This window comes from Perca fluviatilis, chromosome 24 (genome assembly GCF_010015445.1).
Source record: "Perca fluviatilis chromosome 24, GENO_Pfluv_1.0, whole genome shotgun sequence".
NCBI lineage: Eukaryota > Metazoa > Chordata > Actinopteri > Perciformes > Percidae > Perca > Perca fluviatilis.
The window spans coordinates 15,634,808-15,657,259 of record NC_053135.1 but is presented as its reverse complement, the minus strand read 5'-3'; the positions used below and the strand labels follow the sequence as shown (position 1 = coordinate 15,657,259).

The 22,452-nt window shown below is 39.3% G+C and overlaps 1 protein-coding gene across 2 annotated transcripts; it reads left to right on the top strand.

Moving 5' to 3' along the window:
- Window positions 1–2,694: 2,694 nt before the first annotated feature.
- Window positions 2,695–20,830, top strand: LOC120554239 (zinc finger protein 239-like). 2 transcript variants are annotated; one of them, XM_039793012.1, is made up of 3 exons: window positions 2,695–3,829; window positions 5,933–6,092; window positions 19,033–20,830. In XM_039793012.1, the coding sequence occupies exons 1-3, from the start codon at window positions 3,747–3,749 to the stop codon at window positions 19,927–19,929; spliced, it is 1,140 nt and encodes a 379-aa protein (XP_039648946.1). In that variant the 5' UTR covers window positions 2,695–3,746; the 3' UTR covers window positions 19,930–20,830. The 2 variants fall into 2 exon arrangements, with proteins under 2 accessions (XP_039648946.1, XP_039648945.1); XM_039793011.1 differs by having other exon boundaries at window positions 2,695–3,943.
- The last annotated feature ends 1,622 nt before the right edge of the window (window positions 20,831–22,452 follow it).

Genomic DNA, 22,452 nt, shown 5'->3' with positions numbered 1-22,452 from the left:
AGAAGGAGATCAATAACACTGTTAATGCATCTGAGAGTTTTTAGCACTGGAAGATCATCATTTAGGACAGATATAATCAATGAAATGAAACTAAGGGTCCTTGTTCCTGTTGGTGTGGAGGGGAATGAGCAGGTGGATATATAAGTTTCCAAAGCTAAAGCTAAGACATACTGTACATCAAGACATATGCACAATCATTGGAATGTATGAAATGAGTATTGGAATGATAATGAAACTATACTATAGAAAGACATGATGGTGCTGGGAGGAAAATGGCTGGAAACAAAAGGAAGTTGGATATTTGCCTATCACATTATCAATATGGACTGTTAAGGAGAGAGGTATTTTTCTTTGTTGAGATCGACAATGAGGGAAAAAAAAATGAACGCCTTGGCCCTGCTGGCAATTGAGAATGGATTCACAACCTTCTTGATGACAGTGAGCGTAGCTTACTGACTGGTAGCATGCAGCTAAAGACACAGTGTAACGTTAGCTTACTGGAAGAGATGACGTCTGAGATGACAAAGAAACAACAGAAAATCTTCCTGCTTCTCTGAAGTCACCGGTGCAGCAATATTTTGCTTCCCCTGTGACCTGAGTGAGTTATGTAGTCTAAAGAAACAACAAAGCATCTGGGCTTGACAGGACTTTGTGGTCCCTTTTGGGTAAACTCGCTAATGGTGGGGAATTTCTGCTCATTCATCATGTGTGATGAAGATGATTCAATATTTTTATGAGATTTATGTATTGGCTTAGAAATTTGCAATCGGTGCATCCCTAATTATTTATTTGTGTTTTAGAATGGTATCACTGCAAAACAATCACAAAATAGGCTTTATTTCTCTCTGATGTACAATGACAATTTTAAAGTAGCTACAAAACATTAGTTTTAGTGGTATGGGCTACAGTTGGACTGGAGTAGCATGTGATGTTAGCTGTTCCCTGAACATGACGTGTAAATTGCCCTGCCCATTTCTAGCACGTAATGTGATAGTTATGCACCATGCCATTTCTGAATTGTCATAATATAGCAATGCTGACTGGCTTGGTTTGAATTCTCAAAAGAAGGACTAATCACAGTTCAGATAATCAGGGCCAAACCCAGGTCATTGGTGTGAAAGAGTATGAGTGAGGCAATCAGGGTTGCTTAGAAAAAAATCTGAAAATGTGTTTAATTCCTTTTCCAACAGAGATGACTGTAATTTTTTTTCTTTTAACAAAGATTGATGGCTCGATAAGTGACACAACTGACGTTTAAAGATGCTCTATTCCCATTGACTGCAATAGCATGAGAATAGAATTCAAAATACTCTAAGCAGTTTTTGAGATAAATTCTGTAATTTACCAAACTACTTGAGACCATGAGATCAACATTTTTGTTATTCATTTCACATAAAAAGTGCAATTTTGCAGCAGCTGTTTACAGTATTGTTCACAGTCTGCAGGCTCAATTTTTGATAATTCAAAAATCAGGCTGGGTTGTTTGTTGAGGACAGGCTGAAGATGCAGTGAAGTATGTTGGTGTCAATTGAGTGAAGATTTTGTGAGGAGTTAGTTTTACAGATTTTGAGAAAACCAGAGTTATGGATTTCATCTTTCCTGCAAGCTTGAAGCATATGAACATTTCTGCTCAGTTGGGCCTACATTTTTGTGAAAGTTGCAATGTGTTTTTAACCTAGACAGTTCCTGTAGCGCAACCATCAGGACTATTAGCCCAAAATCAGTTGAGGAAGTTTAGCATAGAAAAGGACCTATGTGCAAAGTTTGGTGATTTTGTTTCATGCACGGGAAGGCAAATATTATGGTAGGAAGAAGAAGAGGAAGAACAAGAATATCTGCAATAACAAAATCTAATAAATTAATTATATTAGTAATTTTTTTTTACATGTATTTGATCATACCTTTCTATAGGCTATATGTCTGTATTTATATATTTAACTATATATTTCTACTTAAATTACTATATTCTTTCAGTACATATGTTTTTAATTACTTTATATTGTCTTATTATGTTTTCTTTGTCCCTAAACACATACATGAACATACATGTGGAAAGAGAAATACAATGAATGAAAATGCTTATAATTATTATTCTTTTAAAATATGTTATTTGTCTTCATATTCATTCTTATGTTTATTTCTCTTTATATTTCAACATTTGTATATTTACCTATTATTATTTTATTAACTTATCTTTATATTTCCACATTTATTTTCTCATTCTTTTGCAGGTTTATTCTTGCTCATGGCACTCCTATGACTCCATATATTTCTTCCGTTTATCATAAACATTAAACTCAATCAACTCATCTGGAGATATATGGTTTTCACTGGTTAGCAAGGGGATGATAAATTGTCATCTGAAAGGTAATTAAAGCTGTCAGACAAGTGTAGTGGAGTGAAAAGTACATAATTTACCTCTGAGATTTAGTGGATTACAAGTATAGAGTAGCAGAACATGTAAAATGTTGAGATTCCACCACTGAATGTAATAACGTGGATTCATACATTTGACCTGTTGTTTCATCCTGACCTCAAGGTGGCGACGTTCTTTCATTTTAGACCAAAAATGCGGCCGGAAATAAACCGAACCGGAAGTGGCGTTGCTTTGTTTTGATCTCGGTGTGGGGGCAGGCAGGATAGTTGCGTTGTTTGTTAGCTGCTGAGCTTATTGGTAAGAGCTCCAGGTAAACACTTTAATAACGTTTCTTTTACACGATAATCAAAGCCAATACAAGCCCGAGCTCCGCATGCGCTAGCACGCTGGGTTATCTCCGATGTTTACCAGATAGTTAGCTTCGGCTAGCCGCTGTGTGTGGCTAACTGCCAGTGTTAGCATTAGCTTTCTTTTGGCGTTTTGTGATTTAACTTTCAGTTACTAGTGTTTTAAATAAACACTAGTTTTAAGGAGTTTTAAATTCTAATGTAGCTGAGCAGAAGCTATCAGGCTAATACGCAGTTAATATTAATGTGTCGCTGCAGTTAGCTGTTGTCAAATATAACAATGTTATATTTTGTATAGGGGCCAGTAAAAATTGACTTTGGGCAAGTATAATTGTATTGTCAATCCCTAGAGCCTATTATCTCCTTCCCTTTGGTAAAGGATGGTCCAGTATAGCCTGTGCTAAAGGAGATTAAAGAAAGCACCTGATTAAGTGCAGGATGCTTTTGTCCATGATATTAGTAAACAAGTGTTTATCAAGATTAACTTTATTGTTGCACACAAATTTGTCATGGGCACTTAACCCATGCAGCAGTCATAAAAAAAAACTGTTAATGTACATGTAATATGATGACAAACAATAACATTGTGTCACGCATTGCATATATTTAAATAATATATATATATATATAGCTAATAATTGTGCACCGTTTAAAAAAATAAATGCTTGTCACCCCTGCAGTCTAACCGTCCAACCGTTACACTGAACGGTACACAGATTTTTTTAAAGATACAAAAAAACTTTGTTCTTTCACAAACGTGCTCATTCATGTGTAATTACTTCCACCAACTAATCAAAGTATTCTTGTAAGCGTAGAATCTGTCATTCAGAATACGTACAAGTGAGTCACTCGAATGGCTGCAGCCATGTTGCGCCTCCATCTTTAAAATACATTAGCCAAAGAGGGACATACCTGGACATTCAAGCACCGCCATTCACGCTTTTACACTCAGTGGCAGCGTGACGAATGCCAGGGGGGGAGCTTACTCGCGACTGCCGGCAGATTTGAAAGCCCTGTTGAAGATGGAGGATCACACCTATTCTCGAGGACGTGTAACAAAGTCGCCAAGGAAGCGGAAAAGAGAATTAAAACGACAACGCGACAGGCAAAGCAACACGACCAAAGTGAATATTGGGTTGGCTTTTCCAAGATGGAAAGAGCTCATGAGGAGCAAGAGTTTTAAAAGGGACGCCGAAGTTGCCTGCTTTCTTATCGACAGGTAATTCAGCGTATTTGTGTAAATCCGAAGTTCCGTAGTTGCTTGGCTAACTGTAGCATGGCTGTGCATAACGTCGTGACAACTCACGTCATGCAGTTGTAACACAGACTAGGCTTACAGCTAGAACAGCTGCGTGTAAACGATGGAGATACTAAGAGGTAATTTCGGTTTCATTGATATTGGTCATACTGCTCAAAGAAATATATTAAAAACACAAACCTCCGTTGCTTCTCTCCTTTGTCTTTAAAGGGCTCCCACTCTCTCCTCGTCATCTTTGGAGAGTGTCTCTTTAATTTTTCTTTCCCTAAGAGGTCTCACAGATCCACTGCCACCGACTCTGTCTTTTGGTTTTTCTTTACCTTTCCCTCTTCCTTTAGCTTTCCCTCGCACCTCCGTCGCATCAACTGATCTCTGACTCTGCTCACGGAGAAAAATATGTAGCCTACGCTGTAAGCATTGCCTTACACTATTAATCTCGTACAATATACAGAATAACGATAGGAACTGATACTTTAACCTTAGCTTGCATTCGTTTGGGAACCTGATAGCTGATGTTAGCAATGAAAGGGTACCAAAATAACGAAAACGTAAAACTATTATTCATTTTACATAGATATATAACCAACATGTTAACTGACTAAATAACTAAATGCTGTTGTTTTCTAAAGTAACCTCATCACTGGCAGGAATGCGTGCGGAATGGGAGGGGCTAGAAAGTAATATTCCATTGGTTGTCATATACAATTTCACCGCTAGATGGGAGAAATTCTTTGACAATGTAGCTTTAACTAAATAAATGCTAGTCTAGTGCGTTTCAGGCATGTCACAACAATGTAGGATATTCTGGTAAAATCAAGAGCTGGATACTTGACTGTTTTTTTCAGATAGATTTTACTCATTGGCATCAGAGCTACATATAAAATGTGTCTGTATTACATGAGACCCAGAGCAGGGGGTTTGGGTATTTTATTCATACTGAACACGCATTTCAGTGAGTGAACAGTCAGCTGACTTCAGTCTGTATTTGTTGGCTGGAGAGAGAAACCACTGCTTTCTTTATATAAAAACTGCAGCTGTCTTCACGCTTAAGCGTGGTTTATGGTCCTGCGGACGGTCCACACAGAGCTTTCGCCGTAGCCTGTGTAAGTGGCCTGAAGTTTTTACTTGTGCGTTGGTGTGTGCGTCGGCCGTTGGACAGCCTGGCGAGGTCATTGACTCGGGTCTGTTCGGTGTGTTCCATGCCGTCGTACTGTCCGAGGGGCAATCTGCCGTCATTTTGGCCGATTTGAGATGTATAATCAGCGGGGCGGGCACTGCCGGCAGTCAGACTCAAATGACCCATCTGATTGGTAGAGTGCTAACCCAGAAACGGGGAACGGAATGAGCGTGACCAGAGTCTCTCAAAATCTGACGAAAATCTTTTAAACTGACATTTGTCGATCTGAAATGAAGACAGATTCAGCAACTGCATGGCCTATTTCTGGCTTAAACCGAAACATAAATATTTTTAAATATATTTGTCAGATCAGCTGCCAGTTTTCATTTTTGGGCGACAATACAGATTAGCGCCGCCTGCTGTTATGGAGACGTATTACATCTCGTCACTTTGGTGTGTTCCGAGGCACTTTTTTTTGACCAACTCGGTTTTTTGACCAACTTTGTGTGTGAGTGGGGAGTGTGTGGTAGAGCAGGTGACGGTGATTTGCTTCGGAGCATAGGGAGGCATAGTGAGAGAAACAAAGTGTCTCCCCTGTGCTTTCTGAACACTGTGGGAAATCTTTAGCAGGAAAACTTAACCCTTTCCTTGATTTCATGCTGTTTATGGAGAAGGAGAACAGTAGGGGGAAAATGCCACGGCGTCGATTTAAACGCAGAACCATGAATCACGCTTTACATTGACCACATTATCAGCACTACGGGAATGTGAGGAATTGTGAGGAGAAAGCAGCGTCTTAATATCTCTGCATGCTTTGATTTGTACTCTAACAGAATCCAGAGTCCAGCAGCCACAGTGGAGACCTGCTGTATTTCAGACCAGGATCAGAACAAGAGCAGAATGGAGCACAACAACCAGAACCCGGAGCAGCAAAATAACAACGTCTCCAGAAGACAAGCAGCAGGCTCGGCCTCGGATACCACCGACGTGCAGGTCAGCGTTCATGACTTCGCAAAACACTAACGGCACGAGAAAGACTCTCGACGGTCCATGTATCATCCTTTCATTCTATTGTAAGAGAGCAAATGTGGGGAAAAAGGAAATGACATTTTTTTTATCTCTTGTTTCCTGCTTTCATTTTGAAGAGACTCAAACTAAACTAACTAACTTTTTTAAATGAATTTCTTGCACGGTGCATTATGATTTCTTGTGAAAGTGACAGAACAAGAGTGAGTTGAGAGTAGCTAAATGCAGTCAGAGGAGATCTAAAAAAGCCTGAAGTGGAACAGCTGGCTGGACACGACATGTAATGCTGTTCAGATAAACTGAAGAAAAAAAAAAAAAAACTTAATTTATCTGAAATATTAAAAACTGAAGATCTTTTAACTCTGCATTAAGTTATCAACTGAACTTTAATTCACTCAAATCAACTAAAGATGTTTAGATGGTTAATTCAGTATTACCTCAGCAATTAAGCATTCAATTAATTTCAATTCAATTCAATTTTATTTATAGTATCAAATCATAACAGAGTTATCTCGAGACACTTTACAGATAGAGATATCTGGCCTAAATTAGTGAAAACCGGCGGATTTTCCGGCGGCAAAGGAGCTATCCCGGAAGTGGAACATCAAGGATATAGACCATACTGAACGTTTCACAGATTTTTTAACTAAATAAATGCTAGTCAAGTGTATCTCAGGCATAACACAAGGTAAGATATTCTGGTAAAATCTGGAGCTGGATACTTAGATTTTACTCATTGGCATCAGACCTACATATCAAATGTACAGTGGGTACGGAAAGTATTCAGACCCCTTTACATTTTTCACTCTTTGTTTCATTGCAGCCATTTGCTAAAATCAAAAAAGTTCATTTTATTTCTCATTAATGTACACTCAGCACCCCATCTTGACAGAAAAAAAACAGAAATGTAGAAATTTTTGCAAATTTATTAAAAAAGAAAAACTGAAATATCACATGGTCATAAGTAATCAGACCCTTTGCTCAGTATCGAGTAGAAGCACCCTTTTTAGCTAGTACAGCCATGAGTCTTCTTGGGAATGACGCAACAAGTTTTTCACACCTGGATTTGGGGATCCTCTGCCATTCTTCCTTGCAGATCCTCTCCAGTTCCGTCAGGTTGGATGGTGAACGTTGGTGGACAGCCATTTTTAGGTTTCTCCAGAGATGCTTAATTGGGTTTAGGTCAGGGCTCTGGCTGGGCCAGTCAAGAATGGTCACAGAGTTGTTCCGAAGCCACTCCTTTGTTATTTTAGCTGTGTGCTTAGGGTCATTGTCTTGTTGGAAGGTGAACCTTCGGCCCAGTCTGAGGTCCTGAGCACTCTGGATGAGGTTTTCTTCCAGGATATCTTTGTACTTGGCTGCATTCATCTTTCCTTCAATTGCAACCAGTCGTCCTGTCCCTGAAGCTGAAAAACACCCCCATAGCATGATGCTGCCACCACCATGTTTCACTGTTGGGATTGTATTGGGCAGGTGATGAGCAGTGCCTGGTTTTCTCCACACATAGCGCCTAGAATTAAACGCCAAAAAGTTCAAACTTCGTCTCATCAGACCAGAGAATCTTATTTCTCATAGTCTGGGAGTCCTTCATGTGTTTTTTGGCAAACTCTATGCGGGCTTTCATATGTCTTGCACTGAGGAGAGGCTTCTGTCGGGCCACTCTGTCATAAAGCCCCGACTAGTTGAGGGCTGCAGTGATAGTTGACTTTGTGGAACTTTCTCCCATCTCCCTACTGCATCTCTGGAGCTCAGCCACAGTGATATTTGGGTTCTTCTTTACCTCTCTCCCCAAGGCTCTTCTCCCACGATTGCTCAGTTTGGCTGGACGGCCAGGTCTAGGAAGAGTTCTGGTCGTCCCAAACTTCTTCCATTTAAGGATTATGGAGGCCACTGTGCTCTTAGGAACCTTGAGTGCTGCAGAAATTCTTTTGTAACCTTGGCCAGATCTGTGCCTTGTCACAATTCTGTCTCTGAGCTCCTTGGGCAGTTCCTTCGACCTCATGATTCTCATTTGCTCTGACGTGCACTGTGAGCTGTAAGGTCTTATATAGACAGGTGTGTGCCTTTCCTAATCAAGTCCAATCAGTTTAATTAAACCCAGCAGGACTTCAATGGAGTAGAACCATCTCAAGGAGGATCAGAAGAAATGGACAGTATGTGAGTTAAATATGAGTGTCACAGCAAAGGGTCTGAATACTTATGACCATGTGATATTTCAGTTTTTCTTTTTTAATAAATTTGCAAAAATTTTCTTTCAAATTGGGGTGCTGAGTGTACATTAATGAGAAATAAAATGGACTTTTTTGATTTTAGCAAATGGCTGCAATGAAACAAAGAGTGAAAAATTTAAAGGGGTCTGAATACTTTCCGTACCCACTGTATGTTATTACGTGAGATTTGACACTTATGTTCTCCTACTATTCCATGCTGCTCTCATGCTGCCTTCATCTCTGTAAAAACCTAAGTACAGATAACAAGTATAATAATGGTTAATATTAATAAACCACTTTCAGGGTACAAGAGATAATTTTAATTCTGATATGCAATGAATGTATATTTGCAATTAACGGTTACACTGCCTCTCGTCTCCACTGCTCTACTCATTGCTCTTCTCTGCTCTGCCTTGCTCTCTATAAAATGCACGTAGCAGACAAAGGGAAATACTAGTTCATTTACTAGGGGCCGGGGGGGCAAAATCGTATTATATCATGATTTTCTTTGCGACGATTTAAAAATCAATTTTCTCAGGAAAAATCTTTTCCCTAAAATTAAGGATTTTTTTATACTGTACAGCTCACAGTGACTACATCATAGCCATTTACAGCAAAACAGACCAAAAGCAGAAAATACATGTTATGTACATATACATATGTATATACATATTAAATAAATATCAGACTTCTTTTTAGAAAACAATACGTTTTTAGAAGTATCTTATGATATATTGTCTCTAGAAGTGTATTCAACTTTTGTTCATGTTTAAAGAAGGAAAGGAAAATCGCAATACTAAATGCTACCAAATGGCAATATTTAATTTACGCTGTTCAACTTTTCACCCGTATTGAAACATGCGTGCCCATAACTAACATTATGTGATGTATGTATCAATAGTGGACAATTCAAAAAGACCTCACTGACCTCAATTTCAACAACAAACACATGCACGGTCGAGTAACTAAATGTAATGTTAAGGACTAGACTAAAAATCTCAGACACCGCTGAAGTTTAAAGTGAGTTATATCTTCATCTCACCTGCTTGTTGCCAGGTGGTCTGTTGTGCCTGAAAACAAGCGGCAACAATGCCACGCTTCTGTGCTGCATTCAAGTGCGCTTGCGGAAAAAAAATAATTTCCACAGATTTTTTTATTGATGAGGCTGTGGCAGGTGGCTTTCATAGAAAAGACCTAAACCAGGGACCTTTATTCTGATTGTGCAGCATACAGTCTAGTTTGATTTAACGCTTACAAATCATGTGCTCCCACACTTAATCTGCATGAGAAAAATTCTTCTGAAAATGCTCACCTAGCTTGCATGTGTTCAACAGAAATTATACCTCTTCATCTCTGACAAAAACAGTAAAACAGGTGTGTTTTTTTTTATACAGCTGGAGTGCAGGAAACTTTCTATAATTGGTTATACGTAAAACACATATAACGCTGATTTATTAAGGCTTAGGGCTGCACAATATGGGAAAAAACTGACATTGCAATATCTTCCTATCTGCGATATATATTGTGATATGAAAAAAATACCGGAACATTTACCAGATGACATGAACGGCTCTATTTGGAAATAATCATTCTCGAATTACTGCCGTAATTTTGTAGGGGAGTGCATCTGCATAGAAAATAAAAAACGTGAACAATCCGTTCTTCAACTTTAATGGTTTAAGAGCACAAAAGCAAGTGAGTACTCTTTTGAAGTGATTGTGGAGGGAGATGTATGTAGTTAAATACAATGGTTGACTCACATGACACCATTGTATTTATATAATCCTCTACTATTATAGGTTGTGTTCGACAACTAGCGGGGCCTGTGCTGGTTGGTTGGTAGATTGATCAACATTGTTTGTCATTGGTGGTTCGCTGTGCATGCAGAGCATCCATGTCACGAACGACCAACAATCTCTGTGTATCAAGAACCCTTTAATCAGTGTAAATGACGTTATGTTGGACACAGTGTTCTCTTGCACTCTAGTGTTACGATACCAGCTTCGCAGCTCTGAATTGCAGTTGGGACAGACCCCTTTTTTCTTAATGGCTAACTCAATTAGCTTTAGCCTGGCTCGTAGCGGGTAACTTGCTTTTAGTCTGGCTCTTTTACTGTACTTTTCCACTCGCACATGGGAGAGCCTCACTTCCCATAACACACAAAGCTTTCGCAATAGCCTACGTATTGGCCTGAAGTTTATAGTTAAGTGCGTTGGCGTGCGCGTCGACTTCTTTAAGAGAATAGCAGGGGAGAGGGGAGTGTGTGGTAGAGCGAGAGAGTGACGGGGATGAGCGTCGGAATGAGTATCGACTCTAGAGTCATAGTGAGAGAAACAAAGTGTCCTACCTACCTACGTACGTACCCACGTCATATATTAAATGCAGAAGCTACGCCACATACACCTTGCGCACTATGTGACTATTGCACATGCAGTGTTTCCCACAGGTTGAGAATTTACTTGTGGTGGTGGGTGGCAGAGGACGTGGCGGCGCGTAATGGCTTGGTTCGGTAATAAACTAGTCAAACGAAGGTGAAAACAATAACTACACAACATTATCAGATAATTATAGAAATAAATAACTATCTACAAATGAAACAAATAACACTAAAAGATGATAGAGATACAGATGAAAATTGTGCGACCTATGCTGCATCTGACATTATTTCAATATCAACAATATGAGGAAAATATGTAATATATGCCCTAACGTTGAATATGGCGATAATTTACTTGCGAAAAATTTACATGTTAAAATGCACTCAGTTCTGCACAACATATTGCTCGTCAAATTTAAAACCAATGACAGGAAAGTGTAGCCATGATGGGATCAGTTAATTAAATCTGTTTTTTTTACCAAATGTTGTGGTTCAGCAGATAAAATACCCGTAATACTATAGCTACTATGATCCATACAGAAAGTTACATGTTATTATAAATTCTCTACACTGTTTCCTCCTAACTCCTGTTAAATCACATACGACTAGGGCTATCTAAAGTCAATTCTTGTTAATTTAGTTGGTTAGATCATTGTTCATTTCTTGAAGTGTTTTACCTGTGTTTTGGGGATCCTAAACACGCTGTTGTAGCCTTGTCACATGTCCTGTTGCACTCATCAAGCTCTCATCTATGCAGATTTCTGTCATTCAAAAAAACTTGTACTTTTAAAACTTTTACGGCCAATTTAATAAAATTAAAGATGCACTGATTACAATTTTCTTGGCCGATTCCGATTTGCGATTTTTCATTGAGTTTGACCTGCCGATACCGATTTTAGCTGATTCCAATTTAATTCAGTCTAACCACTTTACAGCACACACAAATATTTATTTTCTATCTTTTTTATACATTTTACATAGAACAGTGCATTTTTCTTTAACAGATAATCGATCGCTATAAAATAGAACTATATAAATTACTCCTGGTGTGGGAAATTCACACACATCTAAAGTGCAATTTTATGGAAGAACCACTTCCTTCTTCTCACATCCAATATCCAACTAAATTTCTTTTATATATATATAGCAAACTAAACTTTTGTATGAAAACAGGTAATGGCTATGTTAATAATGCCGAGTGCATTTGTACAAAAGGCTGTCTTTAAGCTGTGATTGTTAGAGTGCATGTCAGAGAATACCGCGGACATGCATGTGCCCGCTCGCGGTGTGAAGCGCGGCGGAAAAGGGAGTGAAAGGAAAAAGAGACACGAGCGTGCAGAAGATAACTAGCCAGACTGAAGATGTGTCAGCTTGTAATGTAGGCTCTCAGGTCACAGAAGTCATCCTGTGGATACTGAATCTTTCCTGATGCTGCTGTGTTGTCTTCAGACCATCACTTGGCAGACACCTGTCCTACAATACCTTCATACTGTGAGGAGAGTCTTGTGGGTCCAGGTAAACCTCGCCAAACAGGTGTTCAGGACAGCATCTGATCAGTCAGATCCATAAAACATGACAGATTCAGTGATTAAACTATAATTTTTATAATGGTGCACATACATATAACTGCACATACATTTTGTCTTGAAGGAGAAGCATGCATTTAACCCGGTGCGTGGTAATTACTGTACTAATAAACATGGTGATAATATACCGAGCAAATGTTAAATTTGTATTCTTTATAGTGTAACTTGCAACATCATCTCAAATATGTAGTTATGGCAACAGCTACAGTGTTAAACATGATAAATCCATTTTTATTCTGATTTCTTGAGGTGAGAGAGACTCCTTTGAAAATATTTGGAACCTAATTTTTATCAATCCCTGTTATGGATAAGCATGACATGGTTGGTATCAATGGATTCCTTAGATCATCTTGTTTCATATGATGCCAAATATATTCACTAGCTTTACAGCTACTGAAGACGATCAAGGGCAGACGTCCTGAGTAGAACTGTCAATCTTCCTCCTATAATACCATTCGAATTTCATTTTTATTTTTTTATATTCAAATATATAATGCTCATATGCGGCCTGTTTAATAATACATAAAATATTAAACGTACTACACTACACATGCATTGTCAATGCCACTACAAGCATGTGGTTGTTTTGTCATGCATACTAAATATTAAAATTAATTCGGCGGACCGCTATGTGATTATAGCGGTCTGCCGTTAGCTCCACCGGGGAAGCTAACGTTAGTTTAGCTAACGGTTAGTTCGTGGACCGCTAGGTGATTATAGCGGTCTGCCGTTAGCCTCCCCCGGGAAGCTAACGTTAGTTTAGCTAACGGTTAATTTGGCTAACCGCTAGCTGATTGCAGCGGTCTGCCGTTAGCCTCCACAGTTAAGCTAACGTTAGTTTAGCTAACAGCTAATTCGGCTTACCGCTAGCTGAGACAGCATGTAAACTTTAAAAGACCCTCAAAATAAAACTTGAAAATAAACGTTAACATATATAACAGCTGTTACGTCAGTTCCACTTTACTTGTGCTCATTTAAAATACAATCACTCAATACTTGTCTTTATTGTTATTACTGTAAAGTCTTAATTTAGCTGTAGCCTGCTTTTCCCATTATGTTTGACTTAACGTTATTTTAGACTGAATCTAGCTGTCCGTTCTGCCTGCACGATCCGTTCTGCACATGCGTTATTATAGACTGAATCTAACTGTCGGCTAGTGGTTAGCCGAATTAGCTGTTAGCTATCCCGGTGGAGGCTAGCGTGGAACGGATCGGTTACTGACAGACAGCCACCGCCCATGTGAATGCTGCCTGTCAGAACGAAAAAGCGTAACTGATTACCTGGATTTATTCCAAGGTGGCATGCGAACGCGCATTATCATTGCGCCTAGCATAATATCGTGTAACATGTCTTGCACGACGCAGAACGGATCGTGCCGGTGGAACGGATCGGGTACTGACAACCTCCACAGCGCGAACAGATGTGCTGGGCTCGGTGGAAGCTAACAGAAGCTAGCTGGCGTAAGCCGACAGCTGACCAGGTGTCTCAAAGCTACCAGGTGATCGGCGGAGACAGGGAGTACGTGGACTTGAAAGAGTCCGTCAGTCGTGGCAGACGAAGGTCCAGTTGGGAGTTTGGATGGAGAGTCCACTGAAGTCCACTGTGGTCTGAAGGGATAATCCTCGCTAGATCACTATCGTAGGGTAACCGTTAGTCGGAGGTTGACAGCTAACGTTAGTAGCCGGAAGCTAACCGTTGATCGACGGTGAGTAACGTGTAACGGCTTACAGGCTGGCAGCAGCACAGAGTCCAGACTTGATAAGTCACAGCAAGGGATAGAAAGGTGTTGAGAATGACCAACAACTAATCTAAAACTCGCTGATTGTGAAGTGGCGTTCCAACATAATTTTTTTTTGAAGTGGTAAATAGCTCCATGTTTCTGAGTATCCTAAAGTATGGGCTTTTAATCCTTGTGTTGTCCTCGGGTCAAATTTGACCATTTTGAAAAAGTTTTTTATATCAGAAATATGGGTTTCAACCAAATTGCAGAAAATTAACATGGATGCATGGATATGTTTTATGGGTTCCATACAACGTTATATGCAGGTACAATTAATGATAACTTTCATTAAATTTTGGTTTGTTATATACAATTTTATAGTATTTGAAAAAAAAAGTTTAAATGGTTTTAAAATCGTATCCTGACTAAACTTTAACATACACCAGTCTGTGATCCAATCAACATCCTCTGATCTTAACTGTTAGTCAAAATAATTAATAATTTCTGCTTTTTTTACCTAAAAAAAAATAGGTATAATGTCATATAAATTCGGTTTATTGACCATGAATAAAGAAAGCTTTGAAACCTTTTTTGACAAAAACCTTTAAAAAAAACTAATTGCCAAAAGCATTGCAAAAAGTGACAAACAAGCCAGAAATCTTTTTATTATGTTGTGCTAATGACATTTTTCCTCAGGTATTTGGAGAAACCAACAAAAATCTGTATATTCTCAAATAGTACGTTTTAGCCAGGGGTTAAAGTGTGTGTGTGTGTGTATGTGTGTGTGTATGTGTGTGTGTGTGTGTGTCTTGTAGTAAAGAGAAAGATTGGGAGAAGGAAGTTTGTGTGAGGTGGACCTGGTCACCACAGACCCAAATCTTGTCAGCTGTTGCTACTGTCATATGCTGCAGTCTCTTCATGTGGCACATTATGTTTGGCACATTGTATGGGTCACTTCTTATATCATAACAAGGTAATACAATGTGTAATCAAGTGATGACTGATTAACAGTAATGTAAATGCTAAATGCCCTAATACCTGTTGATACTTCAACAATGGAAAGTATAGGCTCTTAACGTTGCAGTTTTGCACATATCCTGTAAGACTCAATTTCTCCATTGCTTTGCACAAAACTCTCCAGAAAGTGTCATTTGATGGTTTATTTTTCAAAATCTTTTCCCGGGGGGGCATACCCCCAGACCCCCCTAAGGTGAGCCCCCCCCACAGAACAAATCCCAATTTTACTTCTGGTCTTTAGTTAGGTCTTTATTAGCTGTTGCAACATAAACAACATAAAGTGTAATTGTATTTGCTAAATCACCCATCAAAACGGTACTATTACTGGGTGTACCGTATATTTTCCTGCTTTTTTTTCCTTAGCCAATCACATGCCTGAATGTGAAAAGTAGGGCTGCAGCTATCGATTCTTTTTGGAATCGATCGATTAATCAGATCTTTTTTTTTGCGTTTTTAAACAACCAAAACTAGGGGGAAAAAAAGCTACATTTGTATTGCCTACATTGCTTATATATCATCTCTCAAAAAACTAAACATTAAGTGCATTTAAGTGCCAAATTACATTGTTTTTAAAAACAATGTAATTGTCTCTTCTCTTAGCCCCTCGCTATTTACGCTCTGGCATGTGTTGCCAGCAGCACACTGAGCCGCGTGTGGTATGCGACAGTAATAATGATCTAGGGCTGCAGCTATCGATTCTTTTTTTAATCGATTAATCTAGCACTTTATCGATCGATTAATCGGATAATTTTTTTTGCGTTTTTAAACAACCCAAACTAGGGAAAAAAGCAACGCCTACATTGCTTACAATATCATCTCTCAAAAAACTAAACGTATTAAGTGCCATATTACATAGTTTTTAAAGAATTTTTTTTTTTCAAATTATATCAACCTCAAACTAAGGCATATATTAAACATACACAAACATTACATTAAGTCAGCGGTTCTCAAAGTGTGGGGCACGCCCCACTGGTGGGGAATAGAGACCTGACAGGTGGGGCGCGCCAAACGGGAGGAAATATTCGTTTTTATGCCTTTATATCTTTATCCAGAAATCCCAACTGTTCCGGAAGATCCGGGGGTCTCCCGCATATTGATAGTGGCTCCTTGACGCCCGCAAATGACATCCAATCTCCCCGAATCTGGAGCAAGACCGCGCACTAGACCAAGACTGTACGGCTGCAGCCTGGAGCGTCCCATGTCATGCCGACCCGTCTCATGCCATCCCACCTGGTGCCGTCCCCGAGCTTCTACTTTTCAAAATAAAAGCTGGCGTCTGGAATAAAATACTTTACTACTTTAATACTTTATTACTAATACATATAATTCTGCCCAAAAAAAGATGCAAAAAAATCCACAGCAATCTCTATCCCCACAGCCGCTCTGCTGCTGCGCTGGCTGCACGCATCTGTTCACAACGCTGCCTGTCGGAATATTCTGCTTAACGTGAAAAAGCTTAACGTGGTTTAATGTACCTCAACAATGATCAATGATCACCAAATTTATCATGGCCATATCTTGTAATGAACACTTAAGCCTGTCAAAAGAACTAAACCGAAATCCAACGATTATAAGTTAGGTTACATTAACATTTTCTTCTTCATTGGCGCCTATGACGAGGAAAAAGCTTGTGAGCTTGTGTGATCAATGATTACCACACAAGCTTTCTCATATTGCTCCTCATAACCACTGAAAACTGTCAAAAAATCGAACCAGAAATGTGCTGATGATTGATCATTGTTTAGGTACATTAAACCACGTTAAGCTTTTTCATGTTAGGACTTATAAAGCCCATGAGAACCGTTGGGAGTCAACCCACAGCCGCTCCGCTGCCCTGCTGAAAATGTGAAGCAGAAACGAGTCAGATGTCAGATAACGTCCATAATAATTGGACTTTGGGTTTGATTTTTTGACAGTTTTCAGTGGTTATGAGGAGCAATATGAGAGAGAAATTTGGTTATCATTGATCATTGTTTACATACATTAAACCACGTTTTTATTCATTACTAAGCTACAGGATAGCGTCTTTCAAACGTGACCTGCGCGAAAGAGAAAAGAAAATGTATGCGTCATTGTACCCAGCACTTCTGGAAATGTACTTCCAAATGTGTCTCTGTCCCCAGCAGATTTCAAACCAAACTGACGCCCATTTACCCGTGAATCAATCTGGAAAATAATTCTATTTCGTATTTTTGACCCTCTGAATTAACCGTTGGATACGCCTCGGTACGGCTTAGGACGCTCCAAGCTGCAGCCATACCCGCCTCCACTAGACTAGAGAGGGACTGCACGTGTGTGTTTGTGTGATTATAGATGCAGCGCGTGTGAGAGCAAACCGTCCTTATAGCTGTGTTTTGCCGCTTATTAGACCGATCACCCCCGAAATTGTGCAATGCAAAACAGGCTCATTGCAGCTACTAATGCATGGAGAATAGACCTGTCTTGCCAAATGGATTTCTCTTCTTTTTTTAACAGATTGCAAAGTGGCACTTTTATTTATTTTCTATTTTTGAACTTGATACAAATTTTGACACAGCTGCACTTTTATTTTCTTTATTTTTGAACTTGCAGTTATTTGATGTAAATAGTTGTTTGTATTTCAATAGAACTTGTTACTTCAATAAATTGGAACATTTTAAGCTTGTTGCGTATTTCATAAGCATTGTTTTGGAGCGATGGGGGCAGGTGGGGCTTGAAAATTCCTCCTTGTCCAAAGTGGGGAATGACCGAAAAAGTTTGAGAACCACTGCATTAAGTTGTGCAACTTAACTTTCAGAACTACAAGTTTCAACCTGAGACTGATCTGTATATACAGTAGGCCTATATGTAAATATTAGTTATACTCAACCTATTTTCATTTATATATTTGATTATAATGTCACACAGCTCTGTTACACTTAAGCTATTAGATCATTGATCAGCTGTTGAGAGAGAGAGAGAGAGAGAGAGAGAGAGAGAGAGAGGCGCAACGATCAGCTGTTTTTCCGAAGGGATAGTCAACGCGTCAGCTCTTTAGATCAGATCGTGGTCACCACTACGTATTTTCTTGCCTTTGATTTTGGTAGTTGTTGTGTTTGGTGTAGTTTCATTGCCCATACGACTCTGTGATTTACTTTTGTCGGTCCTCTTCGTGGAATGGATGATTAACTTAGACTCCATGTTTTCTGTTGAGATGCTAAAGCACTGACATCGTGCTATTATTGTGGTAAGCTAGTTTTATTTTACAGTAGACATACTGTACAGAGTTTTAGTTTTAATTACGTTTGAACTGATTCCAAACTTTGGACACTTTCTGTCGTTTTCTCCAGCCTGTCTCTTCTCTTAGCCCCTCGCTATTTACATGGCATGTGTCGCCCATGGTGTCGCCAGCAGCAGACTGAGCTGCGTTTGTGCGACAGTAATAATGCTCCGTGCGGAAACACCGTCTATCAGCGATACAACGTTGGTAACTTCGAGACAGGTCATTTTGCATCAAGGATTTTTTTGTAATCGAATTATTCGAGTTATTCGAGGAATCGTTTCAGCCCTAGTGAAAAGTTTTATGTTTTATCTAATTCATGTTATTTTACAAATAACATATGGCAATGGCCACCTTGGAAAATGTATAATATAAGGATTGTGTCAATATTTTCGCCATGCTGTCAATCTAATACAAGACATATTTTTACATTAGGCAATTTAGCCACTGTCGGCATTCTGGGTAGTTAATGGGAAAACAATGGGGTATCTTTATAGGCATTTTTTTGGCTTCTCCCTTCAACAATGTTTTACCTTTTAACAAGTTTTGTTGTTTAAAAGATAAAATAGTGACTCAGCAAAAATGTCTCTGTTAACAGCTGAGATGGATCGCACAATGCTGTAGTGTTTTACCATTGCACTGCATAAATAGTGTGGATGCCCATACGGTATCCACGCTCCTATGTCCATGTTATTTATGGTTTGACATGGCTTGCTTTACCTTGGCATCTCACTGACTGTCTCTCTCTGTTTTTATAGAAACAAAGAGGAAGAGGGGGACTCGGATGTCATAGCTGTGAGCACTGTGACAAGTCCTTCAAAACAGCTACAAATTTAAAGATTCATCGGAGAGTTCACACTGGAGAAAAACCGTACATCTGTGACAAATGTGGGAAAACGTTTTCTCGGAGTGGTAACTTAAAAAACCACTACCGAATTCACACTGGAGAGAAACCATACAGCTGTGGCGAATGTGGGAGAACTTTTTCTTCTAGTACTACCCTAAACAACCATCAACGCATTCACACTGGAGAGAAACCATACAGCTGTGACCTGTGCAAGAGAAGGTTTTCTCGGAGCGGTCACCTTAAAGGCCACCAACGTATTCACACTGGACAGAAACGTACTGGAGAGAAACATACTGATGTGAAGTACTGGTGTGACCAGTGTGGGGCAGCGTTCACAAGTTTAGGTGGCTTCAAAATTCATCACCGCATTCACACTGGAGAGAAACCGTACAGTTGTGACCAATGCGGCGCAGTTTTTAGACTGTCAGGTAGCTTCAAAATGCATCAACGAACACACACAGGAGAGAAACCTTACAGCTGTGACCAATGCAGTGCAGTTTTCGCGCACTTGGGCAACTTGAAAAGCCATCAACGCAGTCACACAGGGGAGAAACCGTACAGATGTATCCAATGTGGTGCAGCTTTTGCACGGTCAGACAGCTTCAAAACCCATCAACGCATTCACACTGGAGATAAACCTTACAGGTGTGACCAATGTGATGCAGATTTCATACAGTTAAATCACTTGAAAGTCCATCAACGCATTCATACTGGAGAGAAACCCTACAGCTGTAACCTATGTGGCAAAAGTTTCACCAATCAAAGTAACCTAAAATCCCACCACCGTGTTCACTCTGCAAAGAAATGAGCTGCCAATTGCCGACGATCAAAATGGTTTCTAATTGGTTGATATGTGGAATACATTTTATTTGGATACTTTTTTAGTTTTGGAAAAGCTTTTACAATTTACAAAAAAAATGTCTTCCTCAAATATGAGTTTGTTTGTTATGTGAATTCTTACTGCTAATATTACTTAGTGGTGTAACGGATCATAGATCCATGGTCTGTACGGATCTACACTCACGGTCGGAATGCAAATTCAATCAATTGCAAAGTTTAATAGTGGGAAAGAAATTTTTACGGTCGCTGTTAGCAATCGGTCCCTCCGTAACTCATGTTTTAGTTAATGTAATAAAGATCTTAATATTGCACCTAATCTGCCTTGCTCAGTAACTTCGGGAACATTGACAACTACGATTTTCATTTTGCAAAACAATAAATTATGTATTAATTAACCATTTATTCATTAATTTATCTTTTATTCCCAAAGAACCTTGGAGTAAATTTTGCTAGCCACTTATCCAGTAATGTCACCCAAGCTTGTTTTGTTGTTCAATTAAGAAACCTCTCCGAGATCAGACACAAAAAAATCCTACATGTTTTTCTGTCATCACGCATTACCTATTTAAACTTATTCAGTCTACCAATTGCAATTCATCCAGAACTCAGCAGTCAAATTATTAACTAAATCTAAGAGGTTCTGTCTGGTCACTCCAATTAACAATTGTATTAATTAACATTCTTTAACTGCAAACTGACATTATCTAACTGTAACTTAACATTCTAGTACTGCAACATAAGTGTTTCTCAATACCAAGTATGCCAAGTTCAAACTTGTGAGCTTTGTAGTTCAGACTTTAGAAAAAGTACATCTGTGAGCTATTTCTTTACTGTAACGTATATTTACAATAAAACGAAATATGATATAACAAGCCTCTTTTCATTTTAATTTTAAACCTTTTCAAAATATTTTTTATTATAGTTTTCCATAATCTGTTGCCTACATACAGTGCCTTGCGAAAGTATTCGGCCCCCTTGAACGTTTCGACCTTTTGCCACATTTCAGGCCTCAAACATAAAGATATAAAACTGTAATTTTTTGTGAAGAATCAACAACAAGTGGGTCCCAATTATGAAGTGGAACGAAATTCATTGGCTATTTCTAACTTTTTTAACAAATAAAAAACTGAAAAAGTGGGCGTGCAAAATTATTCCGCCCCTTTACTTTCAGTGCAGCAAACTCTCTCCAGAAGTTCAGTGAGGATCTCTGAATGATCCAATGTTGACCTAAATGACTAATGATGATAAATAGAATCCAGCTGTGTGTAATCAAGTCTCCGTATAAATGCACCTGCTCTGTGATAGTCTCAGAGGTCCGTGTAAACGCGCGAGAGCATCATGAAGAACAAGGAACACACCAGGCAGGTCCAGGTTACTGTTGTGGAGAAGTTTAAAGTCGGTTTGGATACAAAAAGATTTCCCAAGCTTTAAACATCCCAAGGAGCACTGTGCAAGCGATAATATTGAAATGGAAGGAGTATCAGACCACTACAAATCTACGAAGACCGGGCCGTCCCTCTAAACTTTCAGCTCATACAATGAGAAGACTGATCAGAGATGCAGCCAAGAGGCCCATGATCACTCTGGATGAACTGCAGAGATCTACAGCTGAGGTGGGAGACTCTGTCCATAGGACAACAATCAATTCGTTATACTGCACAAATCTGGCCTTTATGGAAGAGTGGCAAGAAGAAAGCCATTTCTTAAAGATATCCATAAAAGTGTCGTTTAAGGTTTGCCAAAAGCCACCTGGGAGACACACCAAACATGTGGAAGAAGGTGCTGTGGTCAGATGAAACCAAAATCGAACTTTTGGCAACAATGCAAAACGTTATGTTTGGCGTAAAAGCAACACAGCTCATCACCCTGAACACACCATCCCCACTGTCAAACATGGTGGTGGCAGCATCATGGTTTGGGCCTGCTTTTCTTCAGCAGGGACAGGGAAGATGGTTAAAATTGATGGGAAGATGGATGGAGCCAAATACAGGACCATTCTGGAAGAAAACCTGATGGAGTCTGCAAAAGACCTGAGACTGGGACGGAGATTTGTCTTCCAACAAGACAATGATCCAAAACATAAAGCAAAATCTACAATGGAATGGTTCACAAATAAACATATCCAGGTGTTAGAATGGCCAAGTCAAAGTCCAGACCTGAATCCAATCGAGAATCTGTGGAAAGAACTGAAAACTGCTGTTCACAAACGCTCTCCATCCAACCTCACTGAGCTCGAGCTGTTTTGCAAGGAGGAATGGGCAAAAATGTCAGTCTCTCGATGTGCAAAACTGATAGAGACATACCCCAAGCGACTTACAGCTGTAATCGCAGCAAAAGGTGGCGCTACAAAGTATTAACTTAAGGGGGCTGAATAATTTTGCACGCCCAATATTTCAGTTTTTTATTTGTTTAAAAGGTTTGAAATATCCAATAAATTTCGTTCCACTTCATGATTGTGACCCACCTGTTGTTGATTCTTCACAAAAAATTA

Excerpts from the sequence above, each read along its gene's own strand:
- LOC120554239 (XM_039793011.1), top strand. The coding sequence starts at position 3,747 with ATGGAGGATCACACCTATTCTCGAGGACGTGTAACAAAGTCGCCAAGG. Across the intron at positions 3,944-5,932 it reads GCCTGCTTTCTTATCGACAG|AATCCAGAGTCCAGCAGCCA; the intron begins GTAATTCAGCGT and ends GTACTCTAACAG. Across the intron at positions 6,093-19,032 it reads CGGATACCACCGACGTGCAG|AAACAAAGAGGAAGAGGGGG; the intron begins GTCAGCGTTCAT and ends CTGTTTTTATAG.